Source organism: Silene latifolia, chromosome Y (genome assembly GCF_048544455.1).
Source record: "Silene latifolia isolate original U9 population chromosome Y, ASM4854445v1, whole genome shotgun sequence".
Classification (NCBI taxonomy): domain Eukaryota; kingdom Viridiplantae; phylum Streptophyta; class Magnoliopsida; order Caryophyllales; family Caryophyllaceae; genus Silene; species Silene latifolia.
The window spans coordinates 52,641,470-52,659,603 of record NC_133538.1 but is presented as its reverse complement, the minus strand read 5'-3'; the positions used below and the strand labels follow the sequence as shown (position 1 = coordinate 52,659,603).

At 37.3% G+C, this 18,134-nt stretch overlaps 3 protein-coding genes across 3 annotated transcripts; all 3 read right to left on the bottom strand.

Moving 5' to 3' along the window:
• Window positions 1-658: 658 nt before the first annotated feature.
• On the bottom strand, window positions 659-1,342 carry LOC141628041 (uncharacterized). Its single transcript, XM_074441230.1, has one exon. It carries the CDS (start codon window positions 1,340-1,342, stop codon window positions 659-661), a length of 684 nt encoding a protein of 227 aa, XP_074297331.1.
• Window positions 1,343-5,984: 4,642 nt separating this feature from the next.
• Window positions 5,985-6,509, bottom strand: LOC141628040 (uncharacterized). Its single transcript, XM_074441229.1, has one exon. The coding sequence runs from the start codon at window positions 6,507-6,509 to the stop codon at window positions 5,985-5,987; it is 525 nt and encodes a 174-aa protein (XP_074297330.1).
• A 7,246-nt stretch (window positions 6,510-13,755) lies between these two features.
• Window positions 13,756-16,056, bottom strand: LOC141628039 (uncharacterized). Its single transcript, XM_074441227.1, has 7 exons — window positions 15,976-16,056; window positions 15,551-15,874; window positions 15,251-15,373; window positions 14,894-15,130; window positions 14,336-14,521; window positions 14,030-14,252; window positions 13,756-13,952 (listed from the first exon to the last, which is right to left on the bottom strand). The coding sequence occupies exons 1-7, from the start codon at window positions 16,054-16,056 to the stop codon at window positions 13,756-13,758; spliced, it is 1,371 nt and encodes a 456-aa protein (XP_074297328.1).
• Window positions 16,057-18,134: the final 2,078 nt, after the last annotated feature.

The following is an 18,134-nucleotide window of genomic DNA, read 5'->3' as shown; positions in this document are numbered from 1 at the left end:
CGCAAGTAAGCGTAGGAACGAATAGAACATCCTTCAAAATAAAATTGGTATTCAATCTGACTTGGCCGTGTACTTTAGCCTTCACTTGCCTCCCATCTGGCAAACTCACTGTTGACACTTCCTGTGTCCAATAGTTTTCTAATAATTCCCGTCGTCCCGTCATATGATGGGAAGCTCCACTATCGATTATCCACTCAACATTAATAATAGTTTTCATACCTTGTAGCTTCTCGGTACCATCTGGACCGCCACTTAATAGGGTTCAGATCCGTTCGACTTCTTCACTGGTAAATGGAAAATTCGACTTTGTTATATCTTCACCCTTGGCGCCTGAACTTGAACCATTTCCTACTGCATTAGCCTGGTAGTGGCCTTGGCCACGACCTCTACCTCTTCCTCTGCCTCGACTGTTACTCCTGCCTCTGCTGCCACGCCCCCTCTCTCGTGCTTTAACCACTTCATAGCCATGCTTGTCGTAATAGTTGGCTTCTGTGTCATAATATTTCCCACGGTGCGTGCATAACGGTGGCAGTGACGAATCACTTTCGTCGTTCTCTTCCTTGTAGCCGATCCTGTTCTTTCCACCATAACTCTTTGCAGCCATTGCGGCCTCTATCTGTTCTTCCTTGACTTTGGTCATGGCGACATGTCGCTCTTCTCACAATAAGAGAGCATATACTCGATTCAATGACGCAATAGGATCTTCCATCAACAAGTTATTCCTTATGTTTCCATATAACCTCGAATCCAATCCCATTAGAAACTTGTGTACACGTTCTTCTTCCTGCTCTTTAGCGATTGAGGCTGCCGCTCCACATGTACAACTCTTAATCTTGCTGTAATTTGCTAACTCGTCCCAGATCGTCTTTAAGCGAGTATAGTACTCAACAATGGTGTCCTTTCCTTGTTTGCATTCACTCAAATCGCCCTTCAGTTGGTGGACACGAGGCGCGTTTCCCACTGAATATCTTCCTCTCAATTCTTCCCAAACATCTTGTATTGGTTGATTGAACGAAATACTCGCGTGTAGTTTCGGATCTATCACATTTCTAAGCCATGCCCTTAGCGTAACATTATACTGCCTCCATGCTATGGCTTCAACGCTTTCTTCTTCTTCATCTTCATTAACTTCAGGTTTCTTCACCTTCCCTTCAATGAAAGCTAATTTATTTTTAGCGTCCAATCCATTCTTGACAGCATCTGCCCACAAATCGTAATTGCTGCCATCAAAAATGATTTGCGTGACATTGAGGTTAGGACCATCGGAGGGATGAAGGTAGAGTGGTGATGTCACTGGTATGGTCTTTGGACCACCCGTATGTTTCTTGTCGTCTCCAGGCATGGTGAACGAAATTGACTTATTGATCTTCGTTTTTTTTTTTTTTTTTTTTTTTGTGTGGATCGTTTTAGTGCTTACGATACCATGAGAAATTTTGTAGAACAGGGAGGAAGAAGAATGGCTTGTTATTCATTGATATCAAAATACACGATTACACCAAACTTATATACATACTTTGATAATATATTTTCCTAAAGTTAGTCCTACAATCTAGGAAACAGAATAACAATATACAACAATATATGGCAAAGATGAACGAGATATACGGAAGTGAAACATCAACAATATTGACCATATATCCTATTCTAATATGTTATAAGACGGTCCTATAAAACAATTTGTGAAACGCAAATTACCCTAATTTCATATATTATTTGTCCTTCTAGTAGAAGTAAAATTAACATGTCTCAAACTTAAATTACCCTAATTTCATATATTAGACCCTTCTATTAAATTAAACTAGATTTCATGTCCGGGCGTTGCCCAGGTAATACATTAATAGGGTTTCAAAGCAATTATCATATGACATTAACCTTAGCAAAAAACAAAACTTATATTCAAGTATGATTGTTTTCAAGTAGTCCAAAAGCCTGAAATAGGTAATTTGCTAAAACTTGAAAAAAAAACAATTCTATTTGCTCAATAGTACTCCAGTATATTAGATAATATAACTTTTATATCATTAAATAATAAAATAATTTCATCTCTATAAGTATCTTAATTTAAGTTAATAAGTACGATAAATAATAAATATAATCATATTATTAATATTAAATATGCTTGAGTTTTAAAAAGTATGTTTTTTCGACTGAAAAATAATAAAATAAAAGATATCATAAACTTTTTTTGACCCGTATTTTGACCCTAATCATATTTGTCCGACTTATATTTCGCCCGACCTGCCCGACCCGTTTAACAGGTCTAATTGACGCTCATGACCCACTAAATGCACATAGGATAAATAAATGTCTTAAACATGTGAAACTTCGTGTAATTTAACACAAATAGGATTATACATTCAGTTGTACCATAAGCATTGTACAACCAATGTATAAGAATTCGAGCTTATATGTATTTTTTATGAGCTAATTCAAAGTTCATGTTTTTAATGTGTAAATGGATGACTTAAATACTTTCTAATAAAGCTCATATTATTTAACATAAAGCTCGGATACTTTATCACAAAGCTCAGATTCTACACCGTACAACATATACAACTGGTTGTGTAATTCATAAATTGGTAATTTAATCATGTGCACTTAACTAAATACTATTTTATCATAAGCTAAATTCTTACTCCACCTCTTAACTTAACCAAATTGTTACTTTACTATGAAATATAAGTATTCTCCATTAAAAAATACATGCTAACCTTGAAATTTGAAAATTTTGGACTCTAAATCGAACTCCAACTCGAACTCTATTCGCTATCACAAATTCAATGACCAACGGATTCAGTATTAATATTTTGGTCGCACGAGGCATACAATAATTAGGTATCCTCTTTAAATACAATTAGCTAAATTATAAAGTTTTGAATATGTATTTGAACAAAAAAGTTTAAACAAACGGGACATGTCTTAAGAGTATCTACTCAATGAATCTAACATGTATTAGAACCCAAAGAGTGAACAATTACAATTCAGATAAAAAAAGAAACAGATTCGCATTATATACCTATATAATGGTATATGAGATGGAGTAAAACTTACATCACATTTATTCGGTACAACGATATATGAGATGGAGTAAAACTTACATTGTTATAACTTACATACTAATAGTTTAAGTTAAAGTTAGAGTTTCTTACAAAATTCTATCTAATAGTGAAAATTAAAGTTAGAGTTTCTAATAGCTACTAACCCTTTAACACACAAAGAAAATTCTTTGAATATGCAAAAGTACAATAAAATCCAAAAAAATAAAATATAGAACATAATATAACTATGAGCAACAACATATAACGAAAGACAAACCTACGTGTGAAGTTAGATGTATGATTTATATCTTAACCTTCAGTCAAGAATTTTAGTCGGCCTTTCCTTGAAAAAAAGAAAGAATTTTAGTTTCACAATTGCACTCAAGAAACTAATCTACCTGCTATATACTCATTAATGATCTGATATGTGTATGCCTCAATACAGAAAAAACACTAGAAATAGTTAGTTATACTTAAATAATGTATATAAATATAAATATTAAGATAATACAAACACAACAACTCATATGGAAATAACTACAATAACAAATTATAATCAACTGGCGACATCGATGTCTTTATAATATACTCCGTATAAATTAATAATACGAACAATGAAAACTAAATATGCAAAAATTCATGTAACATCCTCTCTACAACCAAATTTATATACAATACAATCAATTATGTTGGTTAGGCCCATATTTATCACAAATTCTCATTATAGACGGATACTATCCGTCTATAGCTATAGATGATAGTGTCCCTCTCACAAATTAAAGTGGGTAGTGTAAATGGTGGAAAATGGATACCCCACTTGCATTACCCACTTTAATTTCACAAATAGGATTATACACCCAGTTGTACCATAAGCATTGTACAACCAAGTATAAGAATTCGAGCTTATATGTATTCTTTCTGAGCTAATTAAAAGTTAGTGTTTTTAATGTGTAAATGGATGAGCTCAATATTTTCTACTAAAGCTCATATTCTTTAACATAAAGCTCGGATACTTTATCACAAAGCTCAGATTCTACACCGTACAACATATACAACTGGTTATATAGTCCATGAATTGCTTTAATTTGTGAGAGAGACACTATCCGTCTATAACTATAAACGGATAGTGTTCGTCTATAATGAGACGGACTGCATATTTATATGGAGTAGGTAGAATTTGTATGGAACTATTATACTCTGTACGCATTGCAACGGTAGATTAGATAGAAATTAGTATATAAAACTCTTATTAAAATAATGTAGTTCTTAATCAGATTTTTATTTTATTCTATTTAATTAATATCATTATAATATATACATTTTTTAAGTAGCCTATGAAATCGCTTCAAAAAGTAGCCAATGAAATCGCTTCAAAAGTTCCTCTTTTAAGTATATACTAGTGTTCATGCCCGGCCGTTGGCCGGATCGTTTCGCTACATAGGCTTTTGGGATCTAATAAGGCGTTTGAGCTACACGTTTTGTTATTAGTAGTCAATTTGTTGCGGTTAGTAAATAAAATAGTTGGCAAGCTAACCTTAAGTCCTCAAACTTGATATTTTCAATTAAAAATCATAGAGATAGATCACAATAGGCGTTATTATGCAGAATGTCTTTTATGTAAATTTTATTCGATTTTTAGCTTGAATTTGTAATAGTGCTTATCAGCACAGAAGTTTACTTGCTAGTAGTTGCTCATACTATACTGATATTCTAATAATCTTCCTCAACATTATAAGAGTTAATTAGTTTTAAGATGGTTATATTCATTTCATTTTAAGACGGTTTCTATTTTATACATAGACCAAAAGTAGAAGAATATATTGTTTGAAGTCAGTGGTAAAATGGTCGTCCCCCGGCGGATGAAATATTTTCGTAGTTTTTAGTTAATTTTTTGAAATATTTTTGGGTGCCTTATGAAATTAGTCGTTCTCCCCCTAAAATTTTTCGCCTCCTAAGTTCAAACTCGGCCCGCCACCTGTTTGAAGTAATATATTTGTCTCTTCTAAATGTGATGATATTTGATCCATATTTTTCTTCAGACGTATATATCCGACTTAAATAAAACATATTCACCTATTGTATTTTATCGACAAACCCGTTTGTGTGTATTATTCTTAAAGGCACGTGTTATTATTGGCGCTATCCATATTTTCTTTGTTATTCATTTATTTGTGTTGTACTCGTATCTCAATTCCCAATTTTTCACTTCAATATTGCCAATTCCAGAACTTCATTCCCTTATTCACATCCCAACCTCTAGATCCTTCGTTACCACCCAAAAATCCGGCACACTAAGCTTAGCAATCGACCTTCGGGGCACCGCCACAAGGCCGTAGCCAAAGTAATACTTTTAAACTGTATTCGAGAATCAGGAACAATCGGATCTGGAGTAATTTTATCAGAATCTCAGTGGAGTGACTGGTTGTCGGAATTAGTTGAGATTGCATTAGTAGCTTTATATGAGAAACAGCATTTTGTTGATAAGATTAAAGAATCATGGTTCTCAGATTCTTCATCAGAAAATCAGGTGCGTTGTTTATTCATGATTTGTCTTTTATCTGTTTTACTTTTATTTATTGTTGTTTATGTATTTTGCATGTACTGCTCAATTGATTGTCTGGTTCCTATGTGATATATTAGCTCAGTAGTTCACCAAGCACGAATAGCATAATTTATGGTAATTTTAAAGAACTTAGACTGTATACATGTACGATCCGATTAGAAGCGCCAACTGTGAAAATTCACATTGATCTTATTCCAAACTTGTGTGTAAATACCACCCGTTGAGTCTCCTAATCTGGTTGTATGATAGGTAGATTTGAAAAAACTTCATTGAAAACGATATTCCTTGTGTGTTCCTTGTATTGCTGTGTTGAATCGTCTATGAAGAACTTTAGTCCTTTGGGGGATGTTGTCCTTGATGCAGCTACATATAACTATCCATGGCTAAACACGGGGCTTGGCAAGTATACCCCCACATATTTCAGTGACTGACCTTGGCTTTTGTCCTTTCTTTAATTTCAACTCATGGGGAGGCAGACCCTGTAAGTTTAGGCTATTTAAATACTCTGTAGGATAGTCCGTATATTGTTCCGTGCTCTCAGTTGACGATGTGCACACTTCATCACAACTTCTGTAAATTTTCTCCTCACTTTGTATAAGGCTAGCCATATACGTGTTTATCTTGTCAGCCATTTCGTTTAGAGGGGTAAGTATCGCTCTTTCCTTTAGATACGTTTCGTTGAAACGCTCTTGTTGAAAATCTGGGTAAATTCTTTCAACAACTGTTTCAACATTCAACGGTCCGTTGCTTCCAATATACTCTTTTGGTATCTCAATCCATGTAGGCTCCGTTTCGTTCTTTGCTGCTTTAGTCTCTATCCGCCCGTCTCCCATAGCTAACAACCAGTTATTGAAAGTCCGGTTTATCTCCTGTTTCTGCGGATTGTCTGCCGTTTCTGACACCCTCATGCTTTTTGATAGTGTGAAGAGTTGACACTGATTCCATATATACGACCTGTTGATCGATGCTTGAACAATATCTTGTCTCTCGCCCTTGGTAATTATACCTTGGTGCCATTGCAAAGTGAAAGACGAAGACAGAAATATTTGTGCAGTTATTATCTCGATTCGATGTGTGTGAATAATAAGATGGATGATTGATGTGTATTTATATACCGTTGTGGTTGCAGGTTTGAGACAAGCGTAATAGAAGTTGAATTTGCACAAACATTCAGATATAGAGAAGAGGTGGAAGTGCAGTTTGATAAGAATTTGAAGAAGTGTCGAAGTCGAAGCTGTTGGAGCATTGGAGTAGGAGAAGGGAACTTATTTTAATAAGCTTACTTTTCTGAACGATGTCATAGTGTAGTTAGACTGTTTTGTAGAGACTTATTTTAATGTATATATATTTTATCTATTTAATACACATAATTTATTCAACCTAAATAATAGCCAATGAAATCGCTCTAAAGTAATAGCCAATGAAATCGCTTCAAAAGTTCCTCTTTTAAGTATATATATATATATATATATATATATATATATATATATATATATATATATATATATATATATATATATATATATATAGGTGAGATCCGGTGAGAACGACCATTCGGTGAGAACGACTTTATAAACAAACATCATGCACGTTCTTATTGCTCACAAGTCACAACCAAAGTTCATCTCTACCAATGATCACTTCCCTCATCAAACTCTAACCACCCTTCAAATTCCCCCATCACCACCAACCACCCTGCCGTCGCCAACCACCACTTGTCGTCGTCACCATCAACAATCACCAACAACTCCGACAAACTGCCATGAACTTCCCTGATGCTGGCGTGATTTCCCTGCTGACGGCAACGACAGTCGACTTCGACCACTAACAAGGCCCTACATTTCTGATTTGCGATGGCAGTCGACATCAATCACTATAGTCGAACATCCGGTGACACCATTAAACATCACCAATCCCATACATTTCCGATTTAAGAACACCAGATCTCGAGTCTCCTTTCTCTTATTTCAACTTTCGCCTGCTCGACCTCCCTGACGGCGTTACATGGAATAAAATTCGCCGATGAGTTCGAATATACCGGCGGGGGAGAGATCGATGATAGACGGCAACAGATTGAAAGAAAAAGCAGGTATATGTTATCTTACCAGTCATCATCCCCTTATCCGCGAGTCACTTCACCGTCGCCCCCACAATCTCTGGTGCCATCTGGGTTGATGATGATGATGTCGCTGGCAATGGTGGGGCCATTACGGTGGTGAATTTATGGTGGTAGTTAGGGTGATGATGTGGGTGTATGGTCGCCGGTTGGTGGTGGTAGTTAGGGTGATGATGTGGTGTTTGAAAATTAGGGTTTGCAATTTGGGGGTTTTTTATTAGATTTTGAAATTTCAGTTGTCTTTTGTGTATACGACTACTCTCAGTATATACGTATCTATATTACATATTCGTGTATCTAGTATACTCATTTGTGTATCCAGGTGGTTTAGTTTTGGTATTATATTTGGAAAAAAATGTATCTACGATACGTTTTAGTGTACCTGAGATTTTGTAAAAAAAAAAGTGTATTCGCATTATTAAAAAGTGTATATAGAATTCTTGTAAAAGGTGTACCTACGATAGGCAAAAGTGTATCTGAGATTTGTTAAAAAAAAAAGTGTATTTACATCATTAAAAAGTGTATATAGAATTCTAAGAAAAAGTATACCTACAATAGTTAAAAGTGTATCTGAGATTTGGTAAAAAAAAAAAAAAAGTGTATCTACATTATTAAAAAGTGTATATAGAATTTTGGTAAAAAATGTACCTACGATAGTCAAAAGTGTATCTGAGATTTGGTAAAAAAAAAAAATGTGTAAATCCGTATACAAAGAACTATATTAACCTCGATTAACTGAACTCGAGATAAGAATCTCGACCACAAAACCACCTTGCTCCTGCCACCCAACCACACACTAGCCCAAGACAAGAACCGTCTTGTATCAAACCGTGTGTAAGAAGACCCAAGAAGAACAAACCTGTTTCTTGTAAGAAGTTGGGGCACCAATTGAGCGCACGCTCAATTATATGTGCAAGTGTATATGATATTTGTGTGGTGTGTGCTTGTTGTGTACCCTGCCAAACAAAGGACTCACCTTTTATTTGTATCAAACTTCCCAGCCAAATTTCCTTGGCTTCCAGCATACACAACGTGGGACCAAGCCCACTAAAACAACCAAACAACCTTATGTTTAATTTTCATAAGACCAAGTTCTAATGAGAACTTTTGGGCTGGACACTAATTGGCTCACGACCCAACAAATCTCCCCCTCCAGCCCAAGGGGGGACGGAGGAATCAAGCATTGACCTACCGTAGTTACTAGCTGCACACCCGAGTTAGTAACCTCCCCCTAACTCACAACCACGGCCAATGCACCGTGTACAGCTGTACCAAGTTAGTAGCATCACTTGACAGTGGTGGAGAGAGACCTCTCCTCCTCACTCTTACCACCCTTGCCCCCGTCTGCAACCTGGGAACTAACTTGTCGACTCCTTCCATTTTTCCAACCAACATGTGAGCTCTTCAGACGGTATAACCCACGACGCAACTCCCCCTTCATAAGGACCATTGAACCCTTAGTCACCTTTAACACTCCCTCATGAGCTTTAAACCCATAACCTTGAGAGTCTAATTGACTAAGTGAAATTAGATTCCGTCCCAACTTTGGAGCATAAGCAACCCGATCCAAAGTGTGCACCATCCCATTAAAAGTCTTGAATTTCACCACCGCAATACCCATGACATCCACCATTGAATTATCTGCCAAACTCAACTTCTTAGTCACACCTAATTGGAGCTCTTCAAAACATTCTTTCCGGAAGCAAACATGATTGACACTACCCGAATCTAAAATCCACTCTTCTTTAGAAGAAACATCGTGCCCATTTGAGACCGTAAGTAATTCATCACCATCAGTTAAGAAGCAGCTACTACTTCATTCACTTTCTTCACCGACAACCAAGTTGGTGTCACCCTTGCCTTTTCCGCTTTTATTAGGAGAAAACCTCCTAATATGCCCAAGTTCACCACACTTGTAACATTTCACATCCTTGCTTGCAGAAGCATTCCTGGACTGAGATCGACCATGCTTTGACCCATCACCCTGGTTTAATGATCGACCTCTCCCACCATGAGCAACGGCAACCGTATCTCCGCTGCCACTATGCACCCCAACCTTGTCCTTCTTCCTCGCATCAAAAGACAATAGATCTTCTTGCGCTTGATCCATAGTAATGGTATCCTTCCCGCACAAGATTGTATCCACATAATTTTCATATGTATCCGGGAGAGAGTTAAGGAGTAATAATGCTTTGTCTTCCTCCTCCAACTTTACCTCGATTTTATTCAACTCATCTAAGAGTCCATTATACATGTTCATATGCCCAATGAGATTTCCATCTTCATCCATCCTCAACCGATACAGCCGCCGCTTCAAAAGCAACTTATTGGTCAAGCTTTTAGCCATATACAACTTTTCCAATTTTTCCCATATCGCCGATGGAGAGTCTTCATCAAGAACGCAATTAATGACTGAATTTGAAATACATAACCTGATGGTACTAGCACACTTAGTACACACCTCTTCCCAGTGATCAGCACTCATCGTTTCCGGTTTACCACTAACCCCCTTCAAGGCTCTAGCCAAGCCAAGATGAACCAGAAGGTCATTCATCCTCCTTTGCTAGAGGGTGGAGCTACTTTTTCCGTCAAACTCCGATACACCAAACTGAGACCCCATATTTGATGTCATTTTCAATTAAACCGCCACCTAGGACCGAGCCCAAGTGGCTCTGATACCACTTGTTGGGAAATTTACACCAAATTACCCACACGCAACGGAAGCACAATCGACAATAAAAGACCAAAAGTAGAAAAACGTAAACAATAATAAGACGAGACAGAATATAGGGTAAATACCCAGGGCAAAACCCTCCAAATCCGGAGGTAAAACCCACAGCCAATCGAGCAATCCACTATAATAATAGTACCAGTACAGTCCGCCGTCCCGAATAATACACCATTTCGGAACCCACAATGATTTAGGAAAAACCAAATCTAAACCCTAGAACAATTGACAAATTCCACCATCTGACTAGTAAGACGGTCTAGATTAAACCACCTAAATAATGTGTAAATCCGTATATAAGACCGTATACAAAGAATTATACTGACCTCGATTAGCTGAACCCGAGATAAGAATCTCGACCACAAAACCACCTTGCTCCTACCACCCAACCACACACTAGCCCAAGACAAGAACCGTCTTGTATAAAACCGTGTATGAGAAGACCCAAGAAGAACAAACCTGTTTCTTGTAAGAAGTTGGGGGACCAATTGAGCGCACGCTCAATTATATCTGCAAGTGTATATGATATTTGTGTGGTGTGTGCTTGTTGTGTACTCTGTCAAACAAAGGACTCACCTTTTATTTGTATCAAACTTCCCAACCAAATTTCCTTGGCTTCCAGCATACACAACGTGGGACCAAGCCCACTAAAACAACCAAGCAACCTTATGTTTAATTTTCATAAGACCAAGTTCTAATGAGAACTTTTGGGCTGGACACTAATTGGGTGACGACCCAACAATTTCTTCCATCAATTGTCTTTCAAGTCACCTATCTGCTTATGTATTTTTGGGTCTAATTCCTTGATTCTCTAGTCCTACTCTGACAAAGTTTCAATTTTTCATACCCATACTTATATGAGACACTCTCTCACAACTATGATTACTGGCAGATGATGATGGAAGATGATGAAGAATGGAGAAAGAGCGCAATGGAGAGTTGGAAAAAGTAAAAAAACGTGGTGAAAAGTAAATATAGACAAAAAAAATGAGGAAAAATGGCTTTTAAAATAACAAAGGGTAAAGGTTAACCTGTCCAGAGGTTGTCCTTCCAAAATTGCAATATAAGTTAAATGAGTTTAAAGTTGGGATTAATATGGGTTAAAGTATGGTTACTTTTAATTTATATATGTTCCTTTCGTCCAAAAAAAAAAAGTATAGTTGAGATTCATTTGAGAAGATGGGACATAGTTTGGATTATTCTTGTCAAATAATAACAAACAAAAGATTGGGACAAATCAATCTCTAAATTCTTTCACTAAATTTCTTTCCAGTTTACAAAATACTGCAATATTAATAAGACAAAAAAAAAACACTTCATGTAATAATGCCCAAAGCTAAAGCATAAAGACATGTAATTATAGAGCAATAGCAACATTATTTAGGTAGCGCACTAGCACCATCAATAAGTTTCTTTGGAAGAAATACATGTTAAATAAGACCGTTAATCAACGTATAAAGTTTAAACAAGTTCTTTATTTTTTGAAAGAAAAGTTTAAACAAGTTCTTGATAGGGAAGGAGTTGCTTGCTCTTGTACTTCAATGAAAAAATAGAAGAGATTGCAGGATCTAATAATCAGTTGGATATCTCTTAAGTCCAAGCAAGAGAAGTAGAAGATTAAGGTACTCCACTGCGTAACCAACCCTAACAAATTCCAAATTGAACGCGTTCCATGGAGGATATCTCGCGGAAAGATCAGGGAAGAAACCTCTTCTTAGCACTACCTTTTCATGGCTAAATGTGTCAAATGTGAACTTTCCATGATAACTCCCCATTCCGCTCGCTCCTACTCCTCCAAATGGAAGCTTATCGCATACATACTGAAACAAAAACATCGATGACAAAATCAAATAAGTGTGTAAAATCTTGATATTGTATGAATATAAATCTGTTAATATTGAATGTGTAACAATCGTTTGTTATTACAAAAGTATCTAATTTACAATGAGCTTCCTTGGTATTTATAGGAAGAGCTAACTGATTTCTAACCAACCTTAAACTAGTATTTAAGTGACTATAGTTAGTTAGAGTGGTTAGTTAACTGATTATAACTAACTAACTAAGCTATACCTAATATACCCCCTTAGGCTAGGCATTTATTCATGGATAGGCCGAGCTTGTGAAAGAAAAAGGTATGCTGATCACCACCAAGAGCTTTCGTCATTATATCAGCAATCTGAACTCCAGTCCTGATGTGCTTAGTAGAAAGAAAACCTTCATCTTGTTTTTCCCTCACATAGTGACAGTCTATACTTAAGTGTTTTGTGCGCTCATGAAACACTAGATTTTCAAAGATGTGAAGGGCAGCTTTGTTGTCACAATATAGAGGGATTGGTTTAGGGACTTCTATCCTTAGATCAAGCAATAACCTGTCAACCCACACAAGTTCAGAAGTTGTGAATGATAGACACCTATACTCAGATTCAGGTGAACTCTTGCTGATTGTTGGCTGCTTCTTTGTCTTCCAAGATATCAAAGAGTCCCCTAAGTATACACAATACCCATTAAGAGATCTACTAGTGAACTGACATTGACCCCAGTCTGCATCACTGTAGGCAGTGACATTTGCAGCAGTTTGAGATTTATAGAACAACCCTATATTGACTGTTCCTTTGAGATATTTAACTACATGTAGTGCTGCTTGGAAGTGAGGCACTCGTGGTTGACTGGCAAATTGGCTGAGATGCTGAACTGTATAGGACAAATCAGGCCATTACAAATTTAGATAAAGCAATCTACCTATCAACCGTCTGTATTTCTCTGCATAATCTAAAAGAATCCCATCCTTTGTGGACAGTTTCAGTCCCCTCTGCAATGGAAAGGCTACAGAATTGAAGTCCTCCATTTGAAGATCTTTAAGGATATCCAGAATATACTTGCGTTGGTTGATCATTATACCTGTGTTATTCCTTGAAATCTCTAATCCCAAAAAATATCTCATCAGGCCCAAGTCTTTTATTGAGAACATCTCATCCAAACCCTTCTTAACAGCATTTATCTCATTAACTGAAGTACCAGTCAAGAGAATGTCATCCACATAGACAAGTAATACTGTGAACTCACCAGTTGCATCATTGTATTTGGTAAACAATGAGTAATCTTGCTTTGATTGTGAATAACCCAACTTGAGGAGATACTTAGTAAGCTCCTTGTTCCATTGTCTGGATGCTTGCTTCAGACCATATAGAGACTTCTTTAGCCTGCAAACAAGCCATTGTTCAGCTGCATAACCCTCTGGCACTTTCATGTATACTTCCTCATCTAAATGACCATGCAAGAAAGCATTATTGACATCTAATTGGTATAATGGCTAGTCTTTCATTGCTGCAACTGCCAATAGTGTTCTCACTATGGTCAACTTAGCAACAGGGGAGAATGTATGCTTAAAATCTTTATCCTTAACTTGGTTAAAGCCCTTTGCTACTAGCCTGGCTTTAAACCTCTCAACAGAACCATCTTGTCTGTACTTTATTTTATAAACCCACTTTGAACCTATTGGCTTCTTGCCTTCAGGCAATGGAACCAAGTCCCAAGTTTGATTGCTTTCTAATGCATGTAATTCAGCAGCCATGGCTTCAACCCACCTGGCACGCTAGCATCCTTCTTTGCCTTATTGTATCTGTAGGGCTCTTGCTCTTTGAGTACAGCAGATAGGGAGGCTACATACTCACTATCAAACTCCAATAATTGATCTAACACAGCTGCATATAAAGCAACTGATCTGCCAGTAATCTTCTTGCCACAAACAAAACCCTTGAGTCTTGAGCTCAATTGTGTTGGACGTGCAGTTCTTCTATTAGTAACTTCCTATGAAGCCACAGGTGCTCCAGTGGAACCAGAATCAGCAGTTACTGAGAAGAGGATCTCTCAGAAATACTAGCTGGAATAACAACACTCCCCTCTTTACTAGTAAAGGATGGCCCTTCACCAGGCTCATTAGGAGTAACAATATATGTAGAAGCAGCTGGATTAACCAGGCCACTAGTGGTGATATCCATATCTTCTGAATCTTGTTCTTTAAAGAAAAATTCGTGTTCCTTAAATAGAACATCTCTACTAACAAAAGTTTTGTGCAACTGAACATCATAAATTTTATATCCTTTTTTATTATGTGGATACCCTAAAAATATGGATTTCCTAGCCCTATTCCCAAATTTATCAGAAAATGTAGGAGGCATAGTGGAATAACTCACGCAACCAAACACTCTCAAATGTTCATAAGAAGACTTTTGTCCAAATAGTAGCTCAAATGGAGTGTGATTATTAATAACAACAAAAGGCATCAGGTTAATAAGGTAAGTGGCAGTCATTAAACAATCCCCTCAAAACCTAATGGGCAAATTTGCTTGAATTTTTAAAGCTCTGGCGGTCTCAAGGAGGTGTCTATGTTTCCTCTCTACTCTACCACTTTGTTGGGGAGTACCCACTATGCTTGTTTGATGCACTACCTCCTTAGATTTAAACATAGCAGAGCAAAACTTTTGCAAGAACTCAGTACCACTATCAGACCTGACTACCTTAACAATCTTATCAAACTGTGTTTGGACATATGCCAAAAAATCTCTAAGTAAACCAGGAACTTGATCTTTATTTTGAAACAAAATTGTCCAAGTGTTTCTTGAATAGTCATCAAGTATAGTAAGGAAATATTGAGCACCAGACATAGATGGGACCTTGTAAGGTCCCTAAACATCAATATGAATAAGATCAAAGCAAGAACTAGCTCTTTTAGAACAAAGCTGAAATGGTAATCTGTGGTGTTTAGCCATAACACAAGTTTCACAGGAAAAATCAGTTTTTATTACATTCTTAATATCAGGTACAAATTGAAATCTCTTTACATACATGTGACCCAATCTACTATGAAACAACTGGAATGTTTTATTAGTTACAGATGAACTAGCAGAATTTATTGAAGCTAACTTTTGCTGAACAAGAGTAACAATTTGATTATGCAGAAATGATCTGCCCTTAGCATGAAATCTATACAGATCACCAACTCTCCTCCCTTTAGCAATCAATTTTTTATTTTAATGGTCTTGAAAAGAACAGTCATGTGCATTGAAAACAACAGACAATGAGTTATGATCAATTAACTTGCTAACAGACATGAGATTTTGCTTAAAATCAGGAAGATAAAACACATTGTGCAAACTCAACTGATCTGTTAACCTGACAGCACCAGACTTAGTAACCAACTTAACAGAATCATCAGGCAAACCAACTTTAATTGGTACATCAAAATTGTGAATATCAGACAAAAGATTAATGTTATAAGTCATGTGATCAGTGGCGCATGTAACAATAATCCCGTCATTTAAAAACAAAGATTTAGTTGCAGCATTAACAGAAGAGGAGAAAGGAATGATACCTGCAAACTGAGAAGAAGAAAGACCAGATTGTTGTTGATCAAAAATCCTTTGAAGGACCTGATCAAGAACAGTAGATATTATACCATCAAGAACATCAGGAGACACAGAGGAAGAAGACTCGGGCTTCTGAGTATGCTATGCAGCAGTAGCCAAAATACCATCATAAAGACTAGAAGCAAAAGAAACTGCATCTCCAGCATTAGCAGACTTCTGATGAGCCCCACTAGAAGTTGCTGCATGTAACACCCCCTCATACCAAGGTACCTTACCAAGGACTACCCTAGCATGAAAGGCTGTTACCATCTCGGTTTCCCGAGGTTAGTATATCAAAGTTACAATTTCAGAACAACATTTATTAAAGTATAAAGAGTTAGCGAATACATTATCTCAAATCAACTACAACTAAAAGTGTAAGAACTTCAATACAACTGAAATCATTGATGGCTAAACTCGTAACGGCGGAAACTAGACTCGAAGTGATGTCTCCCCATGTCTGTCCCATAACTAACCATCTGCATTACCTGTCATATCTGCTCACCATCCCCGAATGGATCACCGCAGGTTTTACAAAACAACAACACGGGGTCGATTCACGCATAATTCAAATAAGACAAACAAATAATGTAACCGGCTGATCATCCTCCATCCCCGGTCTCCCGATTTCACACATTAACGGACTACACACCGAAGTGTGTAGCCCTGCCAGATTACCCATCGCAACAGGTAATCCTCGCCGCCAGTGAGTGACCGCAGCCCATCCCCACCTAGTCCAGCTCTTCAACAAGCGACTAACAATCCCTGTCCCTTAATGTGCACATCCCCTCCCGTGACGGGTTCCACGGAGGGCGAACTAGGGTGTGAAGCCACTCCCGCAAGTGACTCCACCACAATCACACATACCACAGCATTACAGCTATCACAACACCACCACCGTCACAACACAACCAAATCACCACCGTTACCACAACACCAACACTCCGATGATCAGCAGACAACAATCATACACAATACAACAAATAGCTCAAATCAATTACACAAGAACTGAGTAGGGAAACCCTACCTTTTTGCAATCTGGTTACGCTAAAATCAACCATACAAATGCATAACAATTACCACATCGTCACCTACAACAACAATCATATAGTTCCAATCACTAACTGCAAAACCCCATTTCCCCCAATTCATGATTAAAGGCAAACCCTAGAATTAATCATCAACAAACATGGGAATAAAGACTTACCGACGAAAGGATGAAAGATTGAATGCAAAAGCTACGATGATTACACACACAGTAGGAGATTTGGGAGTGATTAGAATATCGTAAAAGTGATTAGGGTTGTGAAATGGCGTTTAGAAACTGTTTTAACAAATAAATAATCCCTAAACACTCCCGCATCAACCGCTAAATAATTACACGCCAGACCGGATACTTGGTCGAGTATAGAGTATACTCGGCCGAGTATCCTCTACTCGGTCGAGTATTCATCATACTCGGCCGAGTATTCCTCGGCAGAACCAAAACAAACTACACTGTTGGCACTACTCGGCCGAGTAGGCTCTACTCGGTCGAGTACTTAGCTTATAAAATCCGTAGTATTACAGTCTTCCCCCCTTAAAAAGAACTTCGTCCCCGAAGTTCCAACCCAATCTATAAAACATGGACACTTAACACTAACTCCACAAACCACTCTTCCTTCCACAACATGGCTCACGATATCGTCTCAACTATAGCATAGGCTCCCAATACTGACTCCATAACATTACCAAATAACCATAATATAATGTTGCCAACCTTGTCCCACTTCCATAACACTCAATAGCACTCAATCCACAAAAGAAGATCCACCATCAAAACGGAATGTTACATTCTACCATCCTTAAAACGAACTTCGTCCTCGAAGTTTACTCAAACACATAAACATCATCTTGCAACTGTCAAAACTATCGGACTCATAATCATCATCATTCAACTGTCAACACTATTGAAATATTCTCTCATTCCTAAACATCGAACTACGTTACTACAAGCACGGTCATGACCTTTAATAAAATAAAAAAACAAATATCCGTCCTTTATGTTACACCAACACTCCTCTTAAGATAAATGTTACGTCCTCGTAACTCACTAATGCTAAATCCTAGCTATATTTCCTCATTATCCCCATCACCACCGCAAGTCAAAGATAACCACTTATAATCTAAACAGTCGCCATGCATATATCTTAGGCTCTCTTACTTAAACAACTCTCATCCTTCAATTCACTCATCACACCCCCTAACCTATACCTCAAAATCTTTAACTTAACCCAAGACTTCA